Source organism: Symphalangus syndactylus, chromosome X (assembly GCF_028878055.3).
Source record: "Symphalangus syndactylus isolate Jambi chromosome X, NHGRI_mSymSyn1-v2.1_pri, whole genome shotgun sequence".
NCBI classification, from domain to species: domain Eukaryota; kingdom Metazoa; phylum Chordata; class Mammalia; order Primates; family Hylobatidae; genus Symphalangus; species Symphalangus syndactylus.
Window position 1 is genome coordinate 17,145,386 of NC_072447.2, and position 12,018 is coordinate 17,157,403.

The 12,018-nt window shown below is 39.5% G+C and overlaps 1 protein-coding gene across 1 annotated transcript in view; it reads left to right on the forward strand.

The window, feature by feature from the left end:
• Positions 1–1,313: 1,313 nt before the first annotated feature.
• ARSF (arylsulfatase F) overlaps positions 1,314–12,018 on the forward strand; it is a 41,179-nt gene continuing 30,474 nt past the window's right edge. The window contains exons 1-4 of the mRNA XM_055268148.2: positions 1,314–1,415; positions 2,615–2,653; positions 6,506–6,655; positions 10,664–10,785. Of these exons, the coding sequence (XP_055124123.1) occupies positions 2,643–2,653; positions 6,506–6,655; positions 10,664–10,785 (283 nt within the window). The 5' untranslated portion in view covers positions 1,314–1,415; positions 2,615–2,642. The remainder of the gene's footprint in view (positions 1,416–2,614; positions 2,654–6,505; positions 6,656–10,663; positions 10,786–12,018) is intronic.

Sequence of the window (12,018 nt, forward strand, 5' to 3'; positions counted from 1 at the left end):
AAAAAAAATTGGCCAGGCATGGTGGCAGGTGCCTGTAATTCCAGCTACTCAGGAGGCTGAGGCAGGAAAATCTTTTAAGACCAGGAGGCAGAGATTTTAGTGAGCTGAGATCGTGCTGCTGCACTCCAGCCTGGGTAGCAGAGTGAGACTCTATCTCAAAAAAAAAAAAAAAAAATGCACATGCCCTTTATATGTAAACTTTCATTTTAAGGAATAAGTTCAAATCTTCTTAACATATATTATGTTGGTGTTTTTAGACAATTCCAGTTCAAAATTCCTCTCCAGGTACATTTAGCTGAAGAAATCTGCATCTCTGGTCTGATGCAAGATCTGGTTTCCAGGCTGGGCGCAGTGGCTCTCGCCTGTAATCCCAGCACTTTGGGAGGCCAAGATGGTAGGATTGCTTGAGCCCAGGAGTTTGACCAGCCTGGGCAACATAGTGAGATTATGTAAAAATACAAAAATTATCCATGGACTAGTGGGTGCCTGTAGTCCCAGCTATTCAGGAGGCTGAAGCAGGAGGATCACTAGAGCCTGGAAGTCGAGGCTGCAGTGAGTTGTGATCACCATAATTTTACTCCAGCCTGGGTAACAGAGAGAGAGAACCAGTCTCAAAAACAAAACAAAACAAAATCTGGTCTCTAGAGTTTATAGAATCATACAATAGCATGTTTAATGGAGCGTTCCATCTCACAAGATGGTGTTTGGTTTAGAGAGGGTTATTTATGCCCTCTGATATTCTCAAATCTTTATTTAAAATGCTGGGAGAGTTGCTATCTGGCTTTGCATCAGTGTTTAACATAATAGCCATCCATTTGGGGTGGGTGTTGATGAACAGCACACCTACCATCTTCCAAATTATAACCCACACTTTGTCTTGTTGAATATTATTAAGATATAAAGACAGGGAAGACCTTCCATTTTCCTCCCACGTACCCACCACCTTTGATTGGGAGCACAGATGTCCCTGAGGCACTGCTATAGACCATGAGGTCACCGCAACGCAAGGGACATCAAACGGGATTGCTCTGGCTCAAAACAGCCAGTCTTAATTCTGGTGCGATGAATGTCTTTGGTGGTCGTCACAGATAAGAACATTCAGCGTCAGCAAGAAATGCTGTAGGTATTTGGCTGAATGTAATGTTTTGTTGTTGGTGTGCCGTTGCTTTTTTCCTTCTCCTGGATGTGTAGTAAGAGTTGCAAATGCGGGGTGCGGATTGCCTCATTTGCACATTAGCAACAGGAACCATCTGGGTGAGCCTAGCACAGACCAGCCCTTTCATGGCAGAGAGAGGTGAGATGGAGCGGCTAATGCTTTCGTAATGATTCGAGGCAGCCGCCAGAAGAGGCAAAGCCTTTGCAGAATAGCCTGTCTGTTCTGTTCCCAGACATTAGAGAGACAATACGGCTGATAGGTGAGTTGGGGAAGGCTTGTTTGGACACATTTTCTCAGCCTTTTTTTTTTTTTTTTTTAACCTCTGGTTGAAATGGGCAGAGTCGAAAGATCCATTGACCTTTTGTATTCTGAAACTCAATGGATCAGCTTAGGCACTGAGAAATTGATTCCAAACCAATTTTAGTGTAAGTTTCTCTCCTTTCTGTTACTCTCATACCCTTTCTTCTTTCTTCCCTCCCTCCCTCTCTTCCTTCTTCTTTCTTAACCAAGAACGTGTGTGTGTGTGTGTGTGTCAGTGTGCGTGCGTGTGTGTCTGTGTAGTGTGTGTAGTATGTGACCAGAGTATCCATGCTTTGGAGCAAAATGAATTTAAGGAGGAATACGTTTTTATTTTGTCCTTAGTGTTATTTTAAGGTACAAATATGGGTAATAACTTGCAGACTACAGATGGGCTTTTCTTTCATTGCAATGCATTTGGCTGTCGTATCCCTTAGTCCTAATCCCTCTGCCACTGCCAGTTAAATACAACCATTAGTCATTCAGTGGTTTCTGCATTTTGCAGTCAAAAAAGAGGCAGCTTATTTTGATTAATAGCCTCTTTCCTTATTCAGGACACAGAAGCTTTCTGAGTTTAAACTTTTAGGCTTGGCAGGACATTGAGACAATTCTCTTGGGCCAGCATGTTTCAGGGCAGGTTTTGCCACTGAGACAATTCATCCAAGAGCCCCAGGACTTGGGGCAGCAGGAGTTCTTTTAAAAATGGGCCAAAAGACGGGCAGAGAACTTGAGGTCAGGAGTTCAGGACCAGCCTGGCCAACATGGTGAAACCCCGTCTCTACTAAAAATACAAAAATTAGCCGGGCGTGGTGGTGCACGCCTGTAATCTCAGCTACTCAGGAGGCTGAGGCAGGAGAATGGCTTGAACCCGGGAGGCAGAGGTTGCAGTGAGCTGAGATTGCACCACTGCACTCCAGCCTGGATGACAGCGAGACTCTGGCTCAAAAAAAAAAAGGTCAAAAGAATGAACTCCTTGAAAGTTCAGGATTTGTGCAGTAGTGGCCTTGGAAAGTTGATTTAAAAATGTCGGAATTAGGGATATGGTTCCCAAGTCTAGTGAGAATTTCGTGCTGGGAACTAATTTAATTGACACATGAATGATACTTTTTCTTTTTTTTCTTTTTTTGGTCTTTTTAATCTTGTCTGTGTCTTCTGCCAAAGACAACAAGAAGGTATTCTGAGCTGCACAATGAGGCCCAGGTAGGTAAAGCCGTATACTGCATTGTGAGCACATTGAATCTAGTGTATAATTCTGTGTATTTGTGAATCCAGCCTTATAGGTAGAGGCATTTAATATCATCTGCCTTTTTTTCTTTTTTCTTTTTCTTTTCTTGTAACCTACTATGAGTCAACATGTTGTCTTTATATGGCTGGCCATAAGATGTCTAAGTTCATTCTCTCGACTTAGTAAGTGTGTAACTTTTTTAAAAAGGTAGGAGTTAGGCAATGGATAGAGATGTTAACTGTAAATTTCCAACAGATACATATGAGTTTATGTTTATTTTTATTTATTTTAGAGACAGGGTTTCACAGGGTTTTGCTCTGTCACCCAGGGTAGATGACAGTGGTGCAGTCATAGCTCACTGCAACCTCCAACTCCTGGGCTCAAGAGATCCTCCAGCCTCAGCCTCCAGAGTAGCTGGGACCTCAGGTGCTTATCACCATGCCCAGCTAATTTTTTATTTTTATTTTTTGTAGAGACAGGTTCTCATTATGTTGCCCAGGTTGGTCTTGAACTCCTGGGCTCAAGGAATCCTCCCGCCTCAGCCTCTCAAAGTGCTGGGATTACAGGTGTGAGCCACCATTGTGCCCAGCTATATACATGATTTTAAAGTATTGTAAAAACAGGAGGTGATAAAAAAATTCAACTCACTTTGCATAGATGAAAAGCATTTCTGTGCCTTCGGGGGTTTGGCCCACAGTCCTGAGCACGTAGCTTTTGCCTGCAAGACATTCTCAATCTTCAAGGAGATGTTTGCATAAAGCAAAAAAGTTGTAATCTTCTGTGGCTATCATTGCTTCAGAGTACTTACAAGGGACTCTGAGAGCCAATAGGGATGAACTCCTGTTTGTATTTTTCCTCTCAGAGGAGATATTTGAAGTGGGTTTTGAAACATGTATAGAGATGAGATAGGAATTGAATCAATAATCCACATGTCCAATATTCATTACCTGATAGCTGAGTAGGGATATGCTGAGAAGAGCGTCATGTGTTTCCTTAAGAAAATATGACCTCAGCCGGGACTGAGCAAAAGTATGAAGTGGACTCAGGTGGTCCTCAGATTCCACGTTTCTTTCTTTTCCTCAATTCAGTTCTTTCCCCGACTTCCACTTTCCCTTTACTTGGTAATTCTTTATTTTATTTTATTTATTTAATTTTTTGCTTGTTTTTCTTTTCTCCCAAAGCTGCTATTCTCACACATTGTTCTTCTTTTGAGGGTCTCGTCCTGTAACCCAGGCTGGAGTGCAGTGGTGCAATCTCAGCTCACTGCAGCCTTGAACTCCTGAGCTCAAGCGATCCTCCCACCTCAGCCTCCAGAGTAGCTGGGACTACAGGCATGCACCACCACACCCAGCTCATTTTTATACTTTTTGTAGGGATGGGGTCTCACTATGTTGCCCAGGCTGGTGACGAACTGATTCTCCTGCCTCAGCCTCCCAAAGAGCTGGGATTAGAGGTGTGAGCCATTGCAACCTGACTTTTTATAAATTTGGAGTAATGATAAATTGCATGTATTTATTCTTTTTATATTATGAATATTTTATTTTTATTTTTTCTTTCTTTTTTAAATTCATTTTTCTTTTTAATTCTTTTCCTTTTTAAATTACTTTATCTTTTTTTATTGTCCCTTGAGTCAAAAAAACTGACATATAAATATTGCATAGATTTATGGTGTACAGCTTGATGTTTTGACATACGCCTGCATTTTGGAATAGCTCAATTATGCTAATACATGTTACCTCATCCACTTACCTATTTGTGATGAGAACACTTTGAGTAGATTTTATCAGTAATTTTCAACTCTAAAATACCTTCTATTTTAGAAGTCACCACAAGTACAATAGATTCTTGGAACTTATTTCTCCTGTCAAATTGAAATTTTGTATCCTTCGACCAACATCTCCCCGACCCCTCCACTGGCCCCCCGGCTCCTAGCAGGCATCATTCTACCCTTTCCTTCTATGAGATCAACTTTTTGAGATTTCACATAGAAGTGAGATCATGTGGTATTGGTGTTTCTGTGCCAGGCTTATTTTCCTTAGCATAATGACCTCCAGATTCATCCACGCTGTCGTAAATGACATAATTTCATTCTTTTTTAAGGCTGAATAGTATTCCACGGTGTACATGTACCACATTTTCTTTATCCATTCATCCAATGATGGACACTGAGGTTGATTTCACAGTTTAGCCATTGCGAATAGTACCGTAAGGATCACACACACCCACACGCCCTTAAATTAGAATAAAAATTCTAATTTTAGAATTAAGTTAAGGTTAAATCCCTTACCCTTAGAGACTCATTTAAGTCCCTGGAAGAGGGACTTAACTTCAGGAGTCTTATGGTCTCCATCCTCTGCAATGATTTGCCTCTGAGTATATGTTTTCAGACTTCCCTCCTGGAAGGGCATCTACTTTAGCCTTTTAAAAAAATTTCAATACTTTTTGGGGAGCAGGTGATGTTTGATTACATGGATAAGTTCTTTAGTGGTGATTTGTGAGATTTTGATGCACCCATCCCCTGAGCAGTGTACACTGCATCCAGTGTGTGGTCTTTGATCCCTCACTCCCCTCCCACCCTTTCCCTGAGTCCCCAAAGTCCATTGCGTCATTCTTATGCCTTTGCATCCTCATAGCTTAGCTCCCACTTATGAGTGAGAACATACAATGTTTGGTTTTCCATTCCTGAGTTACTTCACTTAGAATAATGGTCTCCAACTCCATCCAGGTTGCTGCAAATGACATTATTTTGTTCCTTTTTATGGCTGAGTAGTATTCCATGGTGTGTGTGTGTGTATGAATATGAAAATGTGATATGGATAGATACCTACAGATCTATACAGATAAAGAAAGTGTGCTATATATAGATATCTAGAGATCTATAGATATCAAGAGTGTCTCGCTCCAAGCACCAAGCCCTGCTGCTGAATGGCAGCAGAAGTGCCCAAAGAAATGCTCTCTTGGCTTCTCACTTTGCATACAATCTATAGATATCTATCTCTATATATCAGATTTTCTTTATCCACTCATTGATTGATGGGTATTTGGGCTGGTTCCACATTTTTGCAACTGCGAATTGTGCTGCTGTAAACATGCGTGTTTTTGTTGTTGTTGTTGTTGTTGTTTTTGATGGAGCCTCGGTCTGTCACCCAGGCTGGAATGCAGTGGCACAATCTTGGCTCACTGCAACCTCCGCCCCCTGGGTTCAAGTGATTCTCCTGCCTCAGCCTCCCTAGTAGCTGGGATTACAGGAGTGTGCCACTACACTCAGCTAATTTTTGTACTTTTAGTAGACACAGAGTTTCACCATGTTGGCCAGGCTGGTCTCGAACTCCTGACCTCAGGTGATCCACCCACCTCGGCCTCCCAAAGTGCTGAGATTACAGGTGTGAGCCACCACACCCGGCCGCAAGTGTCTTTTATATATAATGCCTTCTTTTCCTCTGGGTAGATACCCAGGAGTGGGATTGCTGGATCAAAAGGTAGATCTACTTTTAGTTCTTTAAGGAATCTCCATACTGTTTTCCACAGCGCTTGTACATTCCCACTAACAGTATAAAAGGATTCCCTTTTCACTGCATCCATGTTAACATCTGTTGTTTTAGCCTTTATTTTACGCAAAGTGAGAAGCCAAGAGCGCATTACGTTGGGCACTTCTGCTACCATTCAGCAGCAGTGCTCGGTGCTTGGAGAGAGACACTCTTGAGCTTGGGTAGACGTCTTGGAGATCCACGTGATCTCCAAAGACCCCTGTTGTGTTGTGTTGGGAGGTGGATCCTGAATCCACCCAGAGAAGCCTGATACCAATAAAATCCCCGCTTGCTTTCCAGGAGACCCTTCATCTTCATGTCTTTGGTGTGTGCACTCTGGAACACGTGCCAGGCACACAGGGTGCATGATGACAAGCCTAATATTGTCCTGATCATGGTTGATGACCTGGGTATTGGAGACCTGGGCTGCTACGGCAATGACACCATCAGGTAAGGCGGTTTCATGGCCACTCATACGTTCTTCAGTCATTCAGGTTCGGCAGGCTGATTGTACAACTGCCTCTATATGCAAAACCAAATGCATTTGTTGGGATTTTTTTTTTAATTACTTTAAACTTTTTGATAGTTTTAAATTATTTAGATTATTTAATAGTTTTACAATTACATTTTTAATAATTTTAATTTGAATCTCTTTCAGTTTTTAAACTTAAGAAATAATAATCGTCCATCTTCATGGGGTACACAGTGAGGTTTGGATACATACAATGTATAGTGATCAGATCAGGGTAATCAGCACATCCAGTGCCTCTAGCATTAACCAGGATGATCATAGTAAAAGCACGGCTATCCGGACCTGAGTCCTGGCTCTGCACTGACTAACTCTGAAGTCTTGGAGAAGTCGCTGAACCTCTCTGTGCCTTAGTTTTCTTATTTGTCGAATGCAGAGAAGGCTTTATATCCCTGAGTTTATGTGTATAAAGAGCTTAGAATAGTACCTAACACACAACTACCCTCTATCATACAGCCTATTATGAAGCATGATGATTGTATACACATGTACATATACCTATATAAACATAAAAATATATAAATATATGTGATATATTTCATATATGAATATATTCTATAATATATAAAATATATATCATACATTATATTACATATCCATATATTATGAATATATGAACATATATTCAATATATAAACATATATGAATATATTTATAATATATGAATATATAATATTACAAATATATATGAATATGTTATTCATATATACATGAACATATACATATTTATATGTCTATGAATATGTATATTCACTTTTATATAAATGTATTTTAAAAATTAAATATAAATATATTTAAATAAATATATAAACACATTCATATATTTTATAAAAGTATGTTTAAATAACTATATGTAAGTATATATATTTATTTTATATAAATAAATATTTATATAAAATGAATATATATTCATACATATTCATAATATATAAAAGTATATATTATGAATATATATTATAAATTTATATATAATATGTAAATTATATATTATAAATATATATTTATAATATATAAATTATATATTATAAATATATATTTATAATATATAAATTATATATTATAAATATATTTATAATATATAAATATATAATATATAAATATATTATATATTATATATATTATATATTACATATATAATATATAATATATAAATATATTATATATTATATATATTATATATTACATATATAATATATAAATAGATTATATATATTTATATCATATATGTAATATATAAATATATATTATAAATATGTATGAATTTATGAATATATATTTATATATTCAATTATATATATTCATAAATATATAAATGTGAATATGTATTTTCAGCAGAATTCATTCTGTTTCCTAATTTGGTGAGCCAATAGATTCTTTAAGGTGATGAGCTTGTATTTTTAACAATGGGCATTCTGAAAGAAGAAAAACAGATATGAAACAAACTCAGAGCTTTGTGGTGGATAATAGAAGCTATCTGTATTATCCGTTCTTATACTGCGCTTAGGAGTACATCGTTATAAGACATACATCATACACTTTTAAGATCATTGCGTTGTGTGACTAATAGATGCTGAAGGTAGTCATCACAGTTTTCGACAACAGAGCTAGGAGTCATGAAAAAGTGGTCGCCAAAAATTAACTATTGCTAATGAGAAAAGAAGGGAGGACTCACCGAAAAGCACAGAAACACGGTGTCCATAAATAGCAGATATTTACAGAGAGTATGTTAGCATGGGGCATCGGTGTTTTGCTGAAAATACTAGCAATTTGAGAAGTGAGATTATAATGTGAAATCTAAAACCAGGTACATGTGCCCCAGGAATGCAGTTTACAATTTTTTTTCTTTGCAAAATAAATAATGTTTTAAAAGTTGGTAGGTGACTTCCATATCTGAAAAAAAAATCAGATACACACCTTGGTAAAGCTGGAAATTCTTCTTGCACCAGTTACCTGTCATAATTTCTCTCATGAATAAATGCAGAACTCATTATATTTTATTTTCATCCAAGAGGAGACTGATTCTTTTTCCAGAAGTCTCTCCAGCCTCCAGAAATCTTTTGTTAAATTATTTTTTAATTGACGAATTATAGTTTTGTGTATTTCTGGTGTACATCATGATGTTTTGATTCATGGATCCATTGTGGAATAGCTAAATCAAGCTAATTAACATGCACAACCACACATACTTATTATTTATATGTGGTGAAAATGGTTAAAATTATAGCAATTTCAAGAATAGAATATATTGTTATTAACTATAGTCACCACAATCTGCAACAAATCTCTTAAATTTATTCCTCTATGTGAGGAATAAATCAAATAGAGGATTTATTCACGTTTGGCTCTGTGAAATGTTGTATCCTTTAACCTACCCGTTCTCTACCCTCACCCCTGCCCCTGATACCCACCATTCTACTGTCTACTTCTGAGTTTGCTATTTTAGATTCCACACATAAGTGAGATCATGCGGTATTTGTCTCTCTGAGCTTGGCTTATTTCATTTAATCTCACACCCTTCCAGTTCATCTGTGTTGTTGCAAATGATGGGATTTCCTTCTTTTGAATATTTAATCATATGACAGTTTTGCAACCTATGTAGACTGCAGGGAAATGTATCTATCAAACCAGTGAGTGGGTGGTCTGTGAGTAGTTAGGCATAAGTAAGGTCTGTAAGCAATTAGCCTCGATGAATCACACCCCAATCCCTTAAGCATTTTATTTTGTAAGGCTGTAGTACAGTGAATGGACACCATATAGCAGCACCCATGTATAGGAACCCCGCAGAACAACAGCTGCCTGGAATCTCAGTCATACTTCACCTTGACACGGGCAAAAAAGAAAAATGAATTCCGTGTGCAGTTACCTGCTGTGGGCACCTGGAAATCATAATAAACAGAGATGTTGTTTATCTTCAGATCGCTCTCTCTGTCTCTCTCTCTCCTCTTTCTGTCTCTACATCTCTTTCTCTGCCTGTGCCTGTCTCTGTCACTCCTCTCTGTCTGCTTGTCTCTCTTTCTATCTGTCTCTCTGATTGTCTCTTTCTGTCTCCTTCTCTTTGTCTATCTCATTCTATCCATTTCTATCTCTGTCTCCCCCCTTTCTCTGTCTGCTTGTCTCTCTTTCTATGTCTCTCTGATTGTCTGTCTCTGTCTCCGTCTGTCTCTTTGTCTATCTCACTCTATCCATTTCTTTCTGTCTCTTTCTGTCTTTCCTTCTCTTTCCCTCTGTCTGTCTCTTTCCATCTCTCCCTTCCTCTCTCTCTCCATCTCTCTTTCTGTATCTCTGTGTCTGTTTCTCTCTTTTCATCTCTCTCTTTATGTTTGTCTCTCTCTGTTTTTCTTTCTGTCTCCCTCCGTCTGTCTCTCTTTTTCCACCTCTCTTTCTGTTTCTCTCTGTCTCCCTCCCTCTGTTTATCTCTTTCCATTTCTTTCTGTCTCTCTCTTAATCTCTGCATGTCTCTTTCCATCTCTCTCTTTCTGTTTCTCTCTCTGTGTCTTTCTCTCTCTCTTGTCTTCTCTCTATGTTTGTCCCTGTCTTTCTCTGTCTCCCTCTTTCTGTCTTTCTCTCTCTTTCTCTCTCCTTTTTTCTGTTTGTCTCTCTCTTTCCATCTCTCTGTTTCTCTGTGTGTGTCTTACCCTTTGTCTCTTTCTCTCTCTCTTTTCATCTCTCTCTTTCTGTTTGTCTCTTTCTGTCCTTTTCTGTTGCTCTCTTTCTCGTCTGTCTCTCTCTCTTTCATCCTTTCTTTCTGTCTGTCTCTCTCTCTGCCTCGCTTTCTCGGTCTCTCCCTCTCTCCCTGTCTGTCTCTCCTCTCTCTTTCCACCTGTGCCTTTCTGTTTGTCCTTCTCTGTCTTTCTCTTGCCCTTCCTCTCTGCTTCCCCCGCCCCCCACCTTTTCCTTCTCTCCAATACATCTTCCCTCTCCCCCTTCAGGACGCCTCACATCGACCGCCTTGCCAGGGAAGGCGTACGACTGACTCAGCACGTCTCTGCCGCCTCCCTCTGCAGCCCAAGCCGGTCCGCGTTCTTGACGGGAAGATACCCCATCCGATCAGGTGCGCAAACTGGCGGGCTCTGCTGGACTCTGCCCTCATGTTAGGATATGAGGAAATAAAAATGTGGCTTGACTACGTTAACAAGTAAAAAAGGGCTGGGCACGATGGCTCACGCCTGTAATCCCAGAACTTCGAGAGGCCAAGGTGGGAGGATTGCTTGAGCCCAGGAGTTTCAAACCAGCCTGGGCAACAGAGCAAGACCCCATCTCCACAAAATTTTTTAAAATAAGTTGAGCATGGTGGCATGTGTCTGTGGTCCCAGCTACTTGGGAGGCTGAAGTGGGAGGGTCGCTTGAGCCTGGGAATTTGAGACTGCAGTGAGCGTGATCACAGCATTGCACTCTAGCCTCGTTGATAGAGCATGTCTTAGAAAGAAAAAAAAAGATACAAAGGAAAGGAAAGAAAAAGCACACATGTGCATAGATGCACTGGCATACACAGCTACTACTGGCCACATCAAAATCACTGCGCTTCTGAGAGATGCCAGATCACCCTGTGTGGTTCAGTTGTCTTTTGATGCAATGACAGCTTTTTATCTGAATTCCAAGTCACAAGGTGTACATTTGAGTTTCCCAGGTCAACAAAGATAAGCTCTCTTGGAATGAAGTAATTAATACAACATATGTTTACACATTCAGTCTGTCACCAAAAAATATCTTTTTTTTTTTCTTTCAAACCACAAAGTCATGGCCGGGCGCCGTGGCTCATGCCTGTAATCCCAGCACTTTGGGAGGCCAAGGCAGGTGGATCACCTGAGGTCAGGAGTTCGAGCCCAGCCTGGCCAACATGGTGAAAGCTCGTCTCTACTAAAAACACAAAAATCAGCCGGACATGGTGGCATGCACCTGTAGTCCCAGCTACTCAGGAGGCTGAGGCAGGAGAATTGCTTGAACCCGGGAGGCAGAGGTTGCAGTGAGCCAAGATTGTGCCACTGCATTCCAGCCTGGGTAACAGAGTGAGACTCTGTCTCAAAACAAACAAACAACAACAACAACCAAAAACCCAAAAAGTCATAAACCAAGAAATAGCTATCAGATTTTTAGACAACTTTCATCACAGCATTTTACCCATGGAGACAGTAGTATTATCCCCTTGCTCAATTTATATCAACTTTATTTTATTTATTATTATTATTATTATTATTATTATTATTATTATTATTATTTTTGAAATGGAGTCTAGCTCTGTTACCCAGGCTGGAGTGCAGTGGTGCAATCTCGGCTCACTGCAACC